At 41.5% G+C, this 14,291-nt stretch overlaps 1 protein-coding gene across 2 annotated transcripts in view; it reads left to right on the top strand.

Annotated features, from left to right (window-relative positions):
- DNAH11 (dynein axonemal heavy chain 11) overlaps positions 1–14,291 on the top strand; it is a 251,134-nt gene that overhangs the window by 176,705 nt on the left and 60,138 nt on the right. For both annotated transcript variants that reach the window (XM_054564603.1, XM_054564601.1), the window contains exons 60-63: positions 486–668; positions 2,176–2,277; positions 5,442–5,576; positions 9,702–9,872. In XM_054564603.1, the coding sequence (XP_054420578.1) occupies positions 486–668; positions 2,176–2,277; positions 5,442–5,576; positions 9,702–9,872 (591 nt within the window). The remainder of the gene's footprint in view (positions 1–485; positions 669–2,175; positions 2,278–5,441; positions 5,577–9,701; positions 9,873–14,291) is intronic.

The raw sequence follows: 14,291 nt of genomic DNA, 5'->3' as shown, positions 1-14,291 counted from the left end.
TTAGATTTTGTATTTGCTAAGTTGGAGGTTAGCCTGGGGTTATAGCACACCTAAGTCCACCCCAGCAGCCGTTGGAAGATTGCTAATTATTTGCAAAATTATAAAAGCAGTTAAGTGTAGGAGGAAGAAAATTACATGGATTTCTTATGCTGGAAAAATGTTACTAATGTACAAGAAGGTGAAGCAAAGGGGTTTTGGGGTATGTGATTTTCTTTCTCTTTTCTGCCTTTTTTTCCTTCAAAATGTGAGTGCCTCCTGTGCAGGGACTGAATATTTTACCCTGGGATAGAAGAGATTTTAAAAGTGTCCATTGCTAATTCTAACTTCATGCACTAAAGCCTGAAAAAGTCAAACAGTAGGATAAATGCAGCTTGCCAATTTTGCCTTTGTAATGTGAGTCCTAAAAGCTGATTTTAACTTTTGATCTTGGAATTTTCTCTGCAGCCAAAGTGGGCTCATTGCAATAAGTCTTTTTTGCTTTACAGGTTGATGATTTTCTGCAAGCATTAATTAACTACGACAAAGAGCACATTCCAGAGAACTGCCTAAAAGTGGTGAACGAACAGTATTTGAAAGACCCAGAGTTTAATCCAAACCTGATTCGGACCAAGTCTTTTGCAGCAGCTGGTCTGTGTGCCTGGGTCATCAACATCATTAAATTCTATGAGGTATTATCCTAGTCGGGTGGCATCCAGGTGGTCTTCACAAAGGCCCATAAATGTCTTAATTTCTAGGCCAGCAAAAAAATGTAAAGTATTTTAGCAATTGTCGAATAAGATAAAGTTCTAAGAATGAGACATGGACGTGTCTGACTAATCAGAATTCTATATAGGAGGATCCTTGAAATGTTAAAAACTATCTTTTGTTAGGGTAGAATGACTAGCTACTTTAGATACAATAGCAGCAATTAATTTGATTCGACTAGATGAAAACTTGTTGCATACAATAATTATATTTATTTGTGTTAAAATACTAATTTTATTTTGATTTGGGACAACTACCATTCTGGATTCATGTTTAATTAAACTTAATCCCTGCTCTCAAAGCAAAAATTCACTACACCCTCTCCTCTAGACTTAGGGAGATGAGGTAATAGCCATTTTTGTTGTTGTTGTTGTTGTTTTAGTATTTTAATGACAAAGTAATTGTTGCCTATATATGGTCTAATCTAAAGTTTGTACTTGGGGCATTATAGAGATAGGATGATCATGTCATTTTGTCATTCATTTATCAAATACTGATTGTCTGACAACTATGTCCCCAGTACTTTGCAGAGTAATGGGTATACAAAGGGCCAGTGCATGGTCCTTAACTCTTGAGGACTTGTCTCATTTTTGTCTTAGACGGTTGTATGTTATATTCAAAAATGGAATTGCTGAGGAAATGCCAAGTATAGTCAGTATCATTCTGTACACGGAAGTCTGTACACAGACAGAGTTTAGACAGGCTGCCTCTCATGTGCACTGACGTGTGGCCTCTCTCCGTAATAACACGCCTGAGCGCTCTGCTTTCCTTGTATCACAAGTGAACATACGAGCATAGACTTAGACTGTGGCTGTGTTCCCTGTTGTTTTGCTATAAAACAGGGAGTAAAATATAACTTCCTTTCTCTTTCCCCAACGGGATAAAAAAATTCATCCACCTAAATTCTCAAACGACGCATTCAAAAAACACACAGTTAAGGTCGCTAGGAACTTGGGAAAGAAAGTAAAAGCGTGGTTAATATTGTGTGAGGATATCTCCCACTTTCTGAGTCCACAGAATTCCTCCGCACTTATTTTCTGCCTCAAAGTCAAGACTTGATCCCAACTTTCGCTACAGCTCCCGCACACTGCAATTTCTAGTGATGTGAAGATGATCTCTGAATTTTATGACAAGCTGATTTTAGTATCTTAATGGTGTTTGATGTATATAGCATTTAATGCAAATACAATACTCGTGACTCCAAAGTCCAGAATAAACAAGTAAATAGTAGACACACAGAAAGCCCTTGGAAGGCTAGGTGGATTTTTTGCTCTGCCATTAGGTAGTACCATGGCTAAGAAATAAATAACCAATTGCTCAGTAAATTACAGAGTTTAATTGTAAAGCTTCCAGCAGACGTAGGATTGAATGATTGCTTGTCCTCCTCGCATGTTCATTACCTCGTGAATTAAATCCCATATGGATTTTCAGGTCTACTGTGATGTGGAGCCCAAACGCCAAGCATTAGCCCAAGCAAACTCAGAACTAGCTGCAGCTACTGAAAAACTAGAAGCTCTCAGGAAAAAGCTTGTGGTAAGTGCCAACAAGAACCCTTGAAGACATTCCCAAAAGGTGGTCCCCGTCCCTCCCCCCGCCCCACCCCGTGCCTCAGGACCCCACCTGCAGACAGGGCCAAACAGAATCTCTACAAAATGGAAAGGAATTGGATCTTTCATCGATGTCTTCACTTACATACTTTTTTAGTAGATTTGAACAAATTTAGGGTAAACATTAATTTTATAAAAGCTGTCTTTATTCCTTTGTAAAAGCTCTCACTGTCAGTTTGACTAAAACCTTTCGAAAAATGTCTTGCCCTGGCTGGCTAGCTCAGTTGGTTCAAGTATTGTCCCAGCAAGTCGAGGGTTCAATTCCTGATCAACCAATGAATGTATAACAGTGAAACAACAAATCTCTCTCTCTCTCTGCCCCCCTCCTCCTCTCTCAAATCAATAAATATAAAAAAATTTTAAAAAGCATCTATCCGTTTTTGATGGCTTTATGTAAATACCAGAAGCAACTTAATGTTCATAGAAAAAGCGATGAGGGTGCTTGAGACAGCCCTGTGTGACCCAACAGCTAAGACGGGCTGTAATGCAGACTCAATAATCCTTTGGACGCAGCCTGCCCCTGGCTGAAAAGAATTGCTCATGTCAGCTGTTTTTAAAGACCCACCGTATAGGCAGAGGCTCACATATCAGTAAGCCTTAGAACTAAGTTTGCAAACACAGAGAAAAGATGACAGAGTAATCATCGAGATGGCTTTGTGAAGAGCGGGTTCCCTCGGTCCCCCTGCCAAGAATGGATTTCCAGAGGCTAGTTATTAATGCACCAATCTCAGTTCCCACCAACGTTCAGTGCTCTGTGGAGACACCATGGCTGGTCACGCCAAAGACAAACTGCCTCTGCATAGTTTCTGTCTGTTCACACAGGCAGATCAAGGTTTGAGCCCATGTTCTATTTTTTGCCAGCTTTGTCCTCGTCTCCTGCAGCCTCTCATTTCTCCTCCCTCCTCCAGAAGAGAAATGCCTCCTGCTGCCTTCTTGCCTAGGAAAGCAGGGAAGGGTCTGATAGCAGCATCTGTGCTGGGATGGGAATTCATTTCTACCACTGTTAGTCTCTACATATTTGTTCTTTCAAGTCTTCCTCTCTAGTGTCAGACTAGAAGATGGCTTCATCTTAAAGGCTGGGGGAAAACAAGAACTGCTAAGTTCGAGTAGAAGAAGGGCCATCCTGTCTCACAAACAGGGCCTAAGGAGCGCCGCAGTAAAAGTCAAAAGTCAGTCTCTTTAGGGCAGTAGTTCCCAAAGTATGTCCACTAGACCATCATTAGTGTCACCAGGGAACTGGTTCGAAACGCAGACCTTCAACCCCACCCCAGACCTGCAGTCAAGTTGCCCGGGAATCTGGGTGCTATCAAGCCCTCCATGTGGTTCTGACGCATACTCAACTTTGAGAACCACTGGGTTAGGGTATGTGGTGGGTTATGGTCCTTGGACTGAGTCCTTCCTTCGTGGCAGAGACATGAGACTTGTGAGTCAGAGACCAAGGACTTTATTACGGCACAGCGTGCAACGTGAGCTCCAGGCTTGCCTTGCTCCCTTTGTCCTCTAGTTCCCGTGGGAGTGATGCACCACACCATCACCAGATGATGTACACAGTGGAACTGTGTCACAGCTGAGAAATCCTAAATGCAGAAAACCCCCATGATAAGGAGGGCTGGAAGGAAATCTGCCCAACCTTTGCCCCAGAGGGAAGCATATCTTTATTGTTCTGGTCAGGAGCAAATCTGGCTTCTGTTTCCAGAGAAACATGATCTCTATCTTCTAAGACAATTAGCTATGCAAATGTCTCAGGAAAGGTGGTCCAGAACAGAAGCTGTCCATGCCTCTTCACAAGAGGCATAGAAACGAAAGGCTGATGTCCGAATACCCAGCTCCCCTTCCCAGCTTTATGAAATGAACTGATATGTCACTTCATACCTTAGTTCCATGTGTATTTAGACCAACCCTGTGAGTTGGGTAATGGTATTATTTCCATTTCTCAGAGGGTGAAACTGAGGCATAGAGAGCTCACCTGGTGCTGCTGCTTAGCTGGCAGCAGAGTCCAAACATGAACTCAGGTTTCAGATGCCAGAGCTTACACGTGCTTCTGTGTTTTATAAGACCACGAGTACTTTTAATAAACTAAAATATCTTTAAAGAGTTACTGTTTTCACAAAATTAATTAAATAATGACATAACTATTGGGTCATGGACAAATATAGGCAGTTTCTAAATTATGAATAGGGTATATTCTACAAGATTGCTTACTAAGGTCTCTTGAAACTTTGCACATATTTACAAAGGCAACATTATAAGTCACATTTAGGGTTGTTAAAACTTGCAGGTAGCAAGATGCTATAGTAAGGTGTCTCCTAAGTATCTGATATCTTAGTCAAGGCCTCCTTGGCTATAATGACCAAAAACCCACTTAGAAACCCTTAAGCCAAGAAGGGGACCAGGAGAACTCATGGAACTGAGGAAAATGTGTGACTCCAGGAAGCAGGAAGCTGCCATGAATGTCTTGTGGTGTCTGAAGGGCCTGTGACTTTTCATGTCTCTTCCCCTTCATCCCTTCTCTTTCTCCAGGGCAGTTCCTCCTGCTTTCCTGTACCCCTGGTGGAAGAAGGCCCTTCTCAATAGAACCCTCCAAAATGTACATATCTCTCTGGGTCTTTTGCTACTAAAGACAATGACATACCTCTGAGTTTCAGTCCTAGGTTTCTAGAGGAGAATCTGACTGGCCAACCTAGGTCAGGCTGCTGAGGTCTGAAGGGATTCAGTCATTAGCACCCCTCCTCATTGCCTGAGATACAGACCCATGGGAAATGAGTAAAGAGTCAGGAGGTAGAGAACCAAAGGATGACCTTTATCATTTAAGGCTTAGGCCCAAGAGATAGGGGACAGTGCAGGGCATGTCCACTTGCCCCATCACTGACAGCCCTCTGTCCCATGCAGAAGAAAGGCAAGAAGGCCACACAGTGAGCTGGCAGTCTCTGGTGACATTCCTTCTTTCCTAACATGGGTGCTAAAGGGGCAAATGTCAGAGGATGGAGAGAGGTTTGGTTCATTGACTGCAAAGTAACTGATGTTTTAAGATGATAATATTTCTATTTTATTTAAAAATGGCTCGGAAGTTTAATTTTGACTCTTATTCAGGATCTGGATCGAAATCTGAGCAGACTCACAGCTTCATTTGAAAAAGCAATAGCTGAGAAAGTTCGGTGTCAAGAAGAGGTGAACCAAACAAACAAAACCATTGAACTAGCTAACAAACTCGTCAAGGAACTTGAGGCAAGTTAACCTTTCCTTCCCAATTCTATCTAAAACATGCAGATCATCTTTTTTGGCTTTTTATTTGTTGTCAATGTAAATAGGCATGGAATCAACAATAAAGGAGGATATTGAATCATCAATTCAGATGGGAGTTCTTACTTGCCCAAAGTAAGAAATGACAGGTTCTCTGCATTTTTTAGTAGATAGCCATCAACTCAGTAGTTTTCCGAGTAGTTGTAGAGACAGCAGGTGGATGAGCAGTTGCCAGACTGGACAGAGAGCCCAAAGCATGGGAGTGCTTGCTACCTAGGTCTGGTTTCTCTTGTGCGTGTCAGCAAAACATTCTAGAAATGGACAATTGCACAAGTCTGCAAATATACTAAAAACTCAGTCAACTGTGTACTTTAAAGGGTGAATCTCATGATATCTGAATTATATCTTAATAAAACTATTATTTTTATTTAAGTGCCACCACAAAGCACATAACTGCACTACTAGAAATGTATTTAGCTGACAAGAGTAGAAAAGTTGCTTTGCGGCGGCTTAAACAAATAGGAATTTATTTTTTACATATTACAAAAAAACTCCAGAGGACACCAGGTAACTATTGATCAGACACCTAATTCCTCTGTACCTTTCTGCTTCTCTTGACTTAGCGGGTGGCCATTCGCTCTCATGCATGTTGTATCAAGGTCACGGATGGCTGTTTTGCCTTCAGATTCAAGCAGGAGAAAAAATGAACCCATACTGGCTGGATTTTTGTCCTTTTGTAAGAAAAGCTGAGGTTTTCCTAGGAATGTGGGTAGCGTGCTGCCACTGTAGTTTCCCTAGTCAGAGCTAGATTGACCGTGTGTAGCTGCAAAAAAGGCTTGGAAAAAGGAAAGGGTTATCACAACTGGCTTAGCCAATCATGGTCCAGCTCATGGCGCTGGACTCATTACCACCCTCTTCAAAATCAGAGTTCTCTTAGCAAGAAAGAAGGGAGAAATGTGTTAGGGTCGACTGAACTGGGGGATAGCTTAACTTCTTAGAAATATGCTACAGTTTTAAAAAATCTGATTTACGAAAAAAAAAAAGACATTTAAAGCCATCCTCCCTCATAGTTCATTCTGCAAAATCTTCTCTTCCCATTCCATCTCAGTGATCGAAAGTCTGTTCTTCCAGTCGTTAGGGCCAAAACTTTGGCATCACCCTTGACCTTTTGCTCTTTCTCTTGACCCGTACCCAGCCCACAGCATATTTATGGTATTGGCTCCACCTTCAAAGTCCTTTCAGAATCCCAGCATCCTCACCACCTTTGCCTCTCCATGCTGGTCCAGGCCACCCGCGTCTCTGCCTTAAGTACCACCCTCACTTCCACCATTACCCACGAAGTCCACTCCCTTCACTGCCGCTGAGGGACGTTTTCAAAAATTAAGTTCATTCACGTCACTGTTCTCTCAGAACTCTCCAGTAACTAATTGTCTCACTCCACATGCAGTCCAGAGGCTCTTCCTTACCTGCAAGGCCCCGCACGAGCTGGCTGGCTCCTGGGTGCCTCCTGTCCTCACACCTGCCACTTCCCCTCTTCTTCAGTCTTCCTGGCCTTGCTCTTGCTATCTTGCGTCCTTTGCCTTTTTCCTCCACGTGGCTTACCTTACCCCCTGATAATGACGTCGCTGGCTCCCTGACTCCCTTCAGGTCTCTGCTCAAAGCTCCCCTTATCGCAGGTTTTCTCTGTGTTCCCTTCCGGAAGGAGCATGTCCCCTGCCCCCTGCACACAGACCCACTCTGTAGCTCTTACTCTGCTTTATTGGTTTTCCATAGCATTGATCAGCACATGACATACACACTTATACATGTACATATATAAGGTCTTCAACAATGGGAACTCCATCTGTTTTCCGCACACTTGAGCCCAAGCATATAGAATAGTCCCTGGCACATTGTAGGCATCAATAAATAATTGTTGAATGAAGGAACAGGTGAGCTTTGGCAGTCTCCTATGTTAAAAAAAAAAATGTCTGGGGCCTTTTGAAGATTCATTTTTCTCAGATAGTTGAGAAATGCCACCACTTCTGCTGGAGTTTACAACTGCTCCCATTTAAAGTGGTAAGATTTAAGCAGTTTGAAGTGTTTACCACTTGTGAAGTATCTGAGGAAAAGAAAAAGTGTCATTTAATTAGACTGTTTTCCTGAAGTAGTTACAGGATGTATGAAAGTTTTATGAAGGGAAAAATAGGCTCTCCCCTGTGTCTCTAACACATGGCAATGTCTTCCAAGGGCTTTACTTACTCATGAAGATTTAGACGAGGGGAGGAAAACAGGTTGACTAGTGTTATCTAGCAAAAATATATATTATAGCTACTAATATACATACACACGTGTGTGTGTGTGTGTGTGTGTGTGTGTGTTTAAAGGATTAATTGAAGATGTCAGACCTTTTCCTTTGAGGATAAATTCTTTCTGATGAGAGCAGGAGACAGTTAACTTCTGAAAAGCATTAAGACTGATGATTTTGTCTATATAGCATTGACCTGGAAGCTCAACCATTCAGACTAATAAATCAGACAATTTATATTTAATCATTAACTAACTCCTGAGCTGAACAGCTGTTCAAAATTAGAAATGGGTCACCCAGCCAGGATGACATTACAGGCAATCTATAATGCATTAGAATAAAATTATAGTGATTTTTAACTGTCTAGAAATTTATTACAGGACATGTTCCAACTCTTAAACCCTTGTTAGCCAGTGTCAGTAATGATTTATGTTGCGTGGGTGGTATAGTGAAGTTATCGACGAGTTCAGTAGCCAATAAGTCTATGTTTAGTAAATCTTCAGATTTCAAAGCTGTTTTGGAGAATGAGGTGGGTGCACTTTATTGTTTAACATTTACTAACCAAAGAGGCCACAAAGATGGAGGGAAGGCAAATGAGAGATCCCTTTTCAAAGTTAATGGATATGTTGTCTGTAGCTGAGGAAGGAAATTAATGGGTTCTATGAAGAGGGTAGAGAGCCGAAGTTCCTTAGGGATGACCTGTCGTAACTAACAGGGGACAATCTGTGTTCGGCGAAGGAGGGAGGCTGTCGTAAACCAGCCTCGACAGCCGTTTTTGCCAGCTCGTTTCATGGCCTCAGCATCGCAGGTGCTATGATGGCTTGCAGGCAACTGGCGTTCCCATCTATTCTGACACGTGTCACTTTGGTTTCCTGTGGTCTGTCTCTCTTCTTTCATGAGGGAAACCGAATCCCACAGGGATCGTCTTTGCTTGTACTATCAAACTGCTGATTCTTTTTCCAGGTCCTGTTAATCTGCATGTGCTTAGAATGTATGTATTTTTAGCATGCACTGAAACAAAGTGAATAAGCGGACTACCTTGCAGTTCAATTAATCCGTAGATATTTATTGCAGTTTTATTCAAATCCAATATTAAGGGCTCTACATACATAACCTGAAAATCAAATGTTAAATGGCCATCCAACTAGATATAAGGACTTCAAAAACATTCTTTGAGTGTATTATTTTCAAGGGTAGTGAACTCTTTACAATTTCCATGTGTTTACATACATTATAGGTTTTGCCACTGATCAAGTAATTTTATTAGAAAAATAACCTGAGTTTTGAAACTACCAGTGCTATTTTTAATTAATAGAATTCAGGTTAGGTGGCTCTTTAAACCTTATGTTTTAATTAATTAACATGAGCGGTGTTGGTCATTTTCCTTTTTCTATAATAAACCCATAGCCAGTATGTTACAGGAAACAAAGTTTGCCTGTGGCAGCGTGGCCCCATTGCTGAAAGCAGGACACATGGGAAGCAGCCAAGCTGCCACGAAAAGTCCTAACATTGTTCAGTGTTGGCCTCAGGTCTTGATCCTCTATACCCAGAGGGACAGGGGAGTAACTGTCATCAGACTTGCAAGAGGGACCTCAATGACAATGAAAGAGTTAGAGCATCGACCTGAGGAGAGTATGAGAGCGCCTTCAGAGTGATGAGTTTCAAACACATGAAAGATTGTTAACAGTCTTGCCAACCTAGTTCTGTTCTGTTTCTTCTAAAGACTGGACATAGACTTAAATTGTGCTCTAAGGCAATCCCATTAAGCATTTGTTAAGTCGTCACTCACGCTGCAATTATAACTGAGTCATTTTATCTTCCAGTCAGAGAAAATTCGCTGGGGTCAGTCTATTAAATCCTTTGAAGCTCAAGAGAAGACACTGTGTGGAGATGTTCTCCTTGCAGCAGCCTTTGTGTCTTACGTCGGGTCCTTTACGAAGCAGTATCGTCAGGAACTGGTAGACTGCCACTGGGTTCCCTTTCTCCAGCAGGAGGTAAGCCCCATTCCTTGCCTTGGCAACGTTAGGAAGCATTATGCTGAAATTTGAGCAGTGAAAGCAGTATGTGTACCAGGCTCCATTGTACCTCTGTAACAATAGCTGACTGGACATTCTGGTGTGAAGGTGTTTCTTGTGTTTTGTAGTTTTTCTTATTTTAATAATGGCTAAACAGGAAGACGAAAAATATAAAAATTGCATAAACTATAGCGATGTAGCTGTAGCTGGTAACATTGATAACCGAAATCCAATTTGGATGATTATGTTATTGTATAGTATGATACTTTTTGTTTTCTTACTAATATTATGAGTTATTTAGTAAACTATTTTTATGATTACTTTCAGATTAAAAGTATAGCCATTTTGAACATAAATGTAAAAATAGTTCACCCTGAATATGAAAAAGTAAAATAGATTTGGAAGATTTGAAATCCTCTAGTTTGAAATCCTCTCTGTAAAGATAACTGAGACATGGAAATGTGAAGGACTTGACCAAGGCCACATAGAAAAGGAAATCAGACCTCTGACCTCCAGGCCACTGTTCTGTGCAACACTGTGTTATCTCAGTTGATTAAAGCAGGCTCTTCGTTTATATGTCCAGCCCTTAAGATACCCTAAATCTCTCTGTATATTAATGTTCTTCACTGATGATTCTGCCTCAATTTTCACAGTAGAACCATTGCCCCTTGAACAGCATGTGTTTGTACTACATGGGTTCACACATATGTGGATTTTTAAAAGTAAGTATACAGTCAGTTCTCCGTATCCTCAGGTTTCTCATTTATGGATTCAGTCAACTGTGGATTGGAAATAATGTTTTCAAACTGTGGTTGGGAATCTGAGGATGAGGAGAGCTGATGGTATGCATTGTTCTACGCCATTTTATATGAGGGAGTTGAGCATTGGGTTTTGGTATTGGTACAGGGGTCCTAGAACAATCCCCTACCAATACCGACGGATTATGATATAAACACATCAATGAAATTTTGGCAATTTAAATAAAAGTAAATGTTTTAGGGAAAGCTCATTATTGAAGGCATCCTATAATTAATTATAAAAGAAAAATTCTTTGTAACTTAAATATTTCATGTATCTGTAGTATCAAACCATGTTTCTATATTGCAGATTTTTAAAAAGAGATTACCTGTATTACTCCCTGGAAGTTCAAGGTTTTTCTTTAAGTAATTATGCCATAAAACATGCTTTTATATCATGCTGATTTTGTCCAGTTCTTAGTGCATTTCGAGTTTCAGTTTGTTAGTGGTCTAATTCTTTTCTTATCTTTCTCTCATTCTCATCTTCTCCAAACTTTAATCCCCTCTGTGAGCATCCTTGCCTGGGTCACCCGGTGAGTACTTCACATTGACAAGTGTCCCCTTTCATGGCTTTCTCTGCATTCTCAGTCATAAAATTTTCTTGTTCTTTGCAAAATTATAGGGAAATGCACTTCCTAATGTGTAAACCATTGAACTCCACATTGTCTTCTTATTGTTATAAGTATGCCTCATTTTGGGGTGTGTAATACTACTGTGCATATGGACTTATGCTACCTGTCATTTTACATTTTTCATAATAAATATTTGCCTTCTTAAATTTAGTTAAAACTGGTCTTTAACTGCTGGTGGAGCATTATTCAGTGTATGTGTTTCTAGGAAGCTTTCCATCTATTGATTTGTATTTTCCCATTTAAAATTACAAACATGGGATCCCATCAAAATAAAGTTTTGTTTTGAAGAAGTCATACAAATAAAAATAATAATAAAATTGATCAACTTATCTAAAACGCCTAACCATTCTAAACATAACCAAGTCAAAATGATCATTTTCAGACGATATAAGCTAAATGTATATTCCTTTTAACTGTGGACCTGTGTTTGTGTCCCCACAGTCGTCCTCAGGGAACGCCATGTCTGTTTTCATTCATCATGACGCTCTCCTTTCCTCCAGAGAACATGGGCACCATGCCAACCGAGAAACAGCCCCTAAAGCGCGATCTGCTTACTGTCCCCCTCCTCTCTGGCCGTAGTGATCCGAAAGGAAGAAAGTGATTCAACATGATATGAATGACAGACCTTTTCTGTCACTAAGATACTGGAGGAAAGTGCTAAACAAAACAAAACAAGTGCTAGTCCGGATGGAATAGAGGTTCCCAAGGTTCTGAGCTACTTGTCTTCTATTTCTGAGTTCAGTCGCAACGAAGTGGGAAGACAGTTGCATCAGTTTGAGCATGTGCCAGGGTCCACGAGGAGCTGAAATTATTTACTAGTGTTAATTTTTATACTGATTTTCCTTCAACAGTTTTCCTCATCTTCCAAGTGTGCCCTTCCTTCCAAGAAGCAACTCCTTTTATTTCTTCTTAGTATATAGAGTGTTTTTAGAGCTCTGTTGTCTGTAGGTAACTGTCTCCTAGGTGTCCCTGGCTTGTCACTTTGGCTTGGGTGTCCTGGGGATTCTCATGTTTTTTTTAAATTAACCAGTCAACAAGTGAGTGTGATTTGTGTGATTTTTAAAAAATCTTTAAACCAAACATGTCATTTTAATGATCAGTTGACGTATTCTAGGCAACATCGGAGGGAACTCTTTTCTAAAGCAAGCCAGCATCCTTACTGGGCTCCTGGAAATGAAGACTTCATATTCTAAATACATCAGTTCTTCCCTGTTTAGTACATAAATTTAACTAAGTTGAGGTCAAAACTCGAAGAAGACTTACTTGACCTAGTGATTCTAAAGTTTGTTGGAAGAATATGTTTTTAAGGACACCCAGGTAATTTGAAATGAGACAGTAAGAGGGTACTTAGATTTCAAGATATTAAAATATATTCTAAAACTGCAATAATTACAATGAGGTAGTTCTGCAAGGGAAGTAGGAAACTAGAACACAGTAGAGTTCAGAAGCATCGAAGGATGTAGAGAGAGATGCTTGGTACACTTATAACGTATAGCCCCCCACAACCACATCTGTCCCCTACCACCATCTGTGCTCATATGTCGTCTTCCTAATGCTGTGAGGTGGACAATGGACAGTTCTAAGGTCAGCAGCATAGGTTGTGCGCTAGTCTCGATCCCCTTCCCCTTTCTCAAGGACAGTTCTAGAGCAATTCTCCCTTTTTTTGTCATCATCAATTTCCCCCCTCTATTAATTCATCACTAAATCATTCCTTCCAGCATTCAAATACATAGTTAGTTATTTCTTGTATTTACAAAAATACAGCAACAGCTCTGGCCTGTGGGGCTCAGTGGTTGGTAGTCCTCCTGTAACCGAGGGGTTGAGGGCGGGATTCCTGGTCGGGGCCCACGCCTGGGCTGCCAGTTCATCCCTGGTCCCAGCACAGGTGCCGGTGGCCCCCGGTCCGGAGGCATCCAAAGGCAGCCAGTCGACGCTTCTCTCCCGTCTATGTCCTCTCTCTCCCATCCTCTCTCCTTTCCCCTCTCTCTCTAAAAAAGCAAATGAAAACATCCTCGGGTGAGGATAAAAGATTTAGAAATATAGCAACATATTTGTCTTGACCCTCCCTGCCCCCTCGAGTTACTCCTACATCTCTCTGCCCTGACTTCAGAAGTGTAATCCAGACTCACTGTCTCCAAGTCCTCCCTCCATCTTCTGAGTCACTCCAGACAGGCTCTTGTCCCCTCCACTCCACCAAAACTCTTCCTGCCAGGCTTTGCTTCCACATGGCCAAGTCTAGTGGTCTCTTCCCATTCTCATTGTACTTGACTATTGGTGGCTACGATAGATGCAATCGATTGCTCCATCCTTCTTCACACGATTCCAAGATACCACCCTCCCTTCACCATCCCTCTGCCTCACTGGTCAATCCATCTTGGACTTCTTGGTTGGCCCTTTCTTTTCTCCCCAACCTCGTAATGTTGAAATGCCCAGACTTCTGCCTTTGAGCTGCTTTTTAACAAGTTTATGGCTTTAAATGTCACCTGGTCACCAGTACCTCCCAAATGTATATCTGCAGCCCAGACGATGGCATCTTCACTTCTGTATCCGAAAGATGTCTCAAACATCTTACCGGAGCACATCCATACCGGAATCCTGATCTTAGCCCCAGGGCCTCTCCTGCCAGGGTGTCCTCAGCTTGTTTAGTAGCAGCTCCATCCTTCTGTTAGCTCAGGCCCAAAACCTCGGTGTCACCATGATGTCACTCTTTATTTCTGACATCGATATGCTGTCCAACTAGGAAGCTCTACGGGGTGTACACCCTGCAGATATGTTCAGAGTGGGACCTCTTGTCACGACCTTCACTGCTCTAGCCCTAGGCTGAGCCATTACCCCTCTCTCGGGCCACTGCGAAAACCTCTCCACTGGTCTCCCCACTTCTATGCTTCTACATTTGCTGCTTCTCTTCACATCTGATCTCTTTAAAAACACAAACCAGATTACATGAATTTTCTAAAATCCCTTTGGTG

The sequence above is a fragment of the Pteronotus mesoamericanus genome, unplaced genomic scaffold, assembly GCF_021234165.1.
Source record: "Pteronotus mesoamericanus isolate MK-2021 breed Mesoamerican mustached bat unplaced genomic scaffold, CSHL_Meso_final scaffold_85, whole genome shotgun sequence".
Taxonomy (NCBI): domain Eukaryota; kingdom Metazoa; phylum Chordata; class Mammalia; order Chiroptera; family Mormoopidae; genus Pteronotus; species Pteronotus mesoamericanus.
Note: the sequence above shows the minus strand (reverse complement) of the source record. Positions and strands in the feature narration are given on the sequence as shown.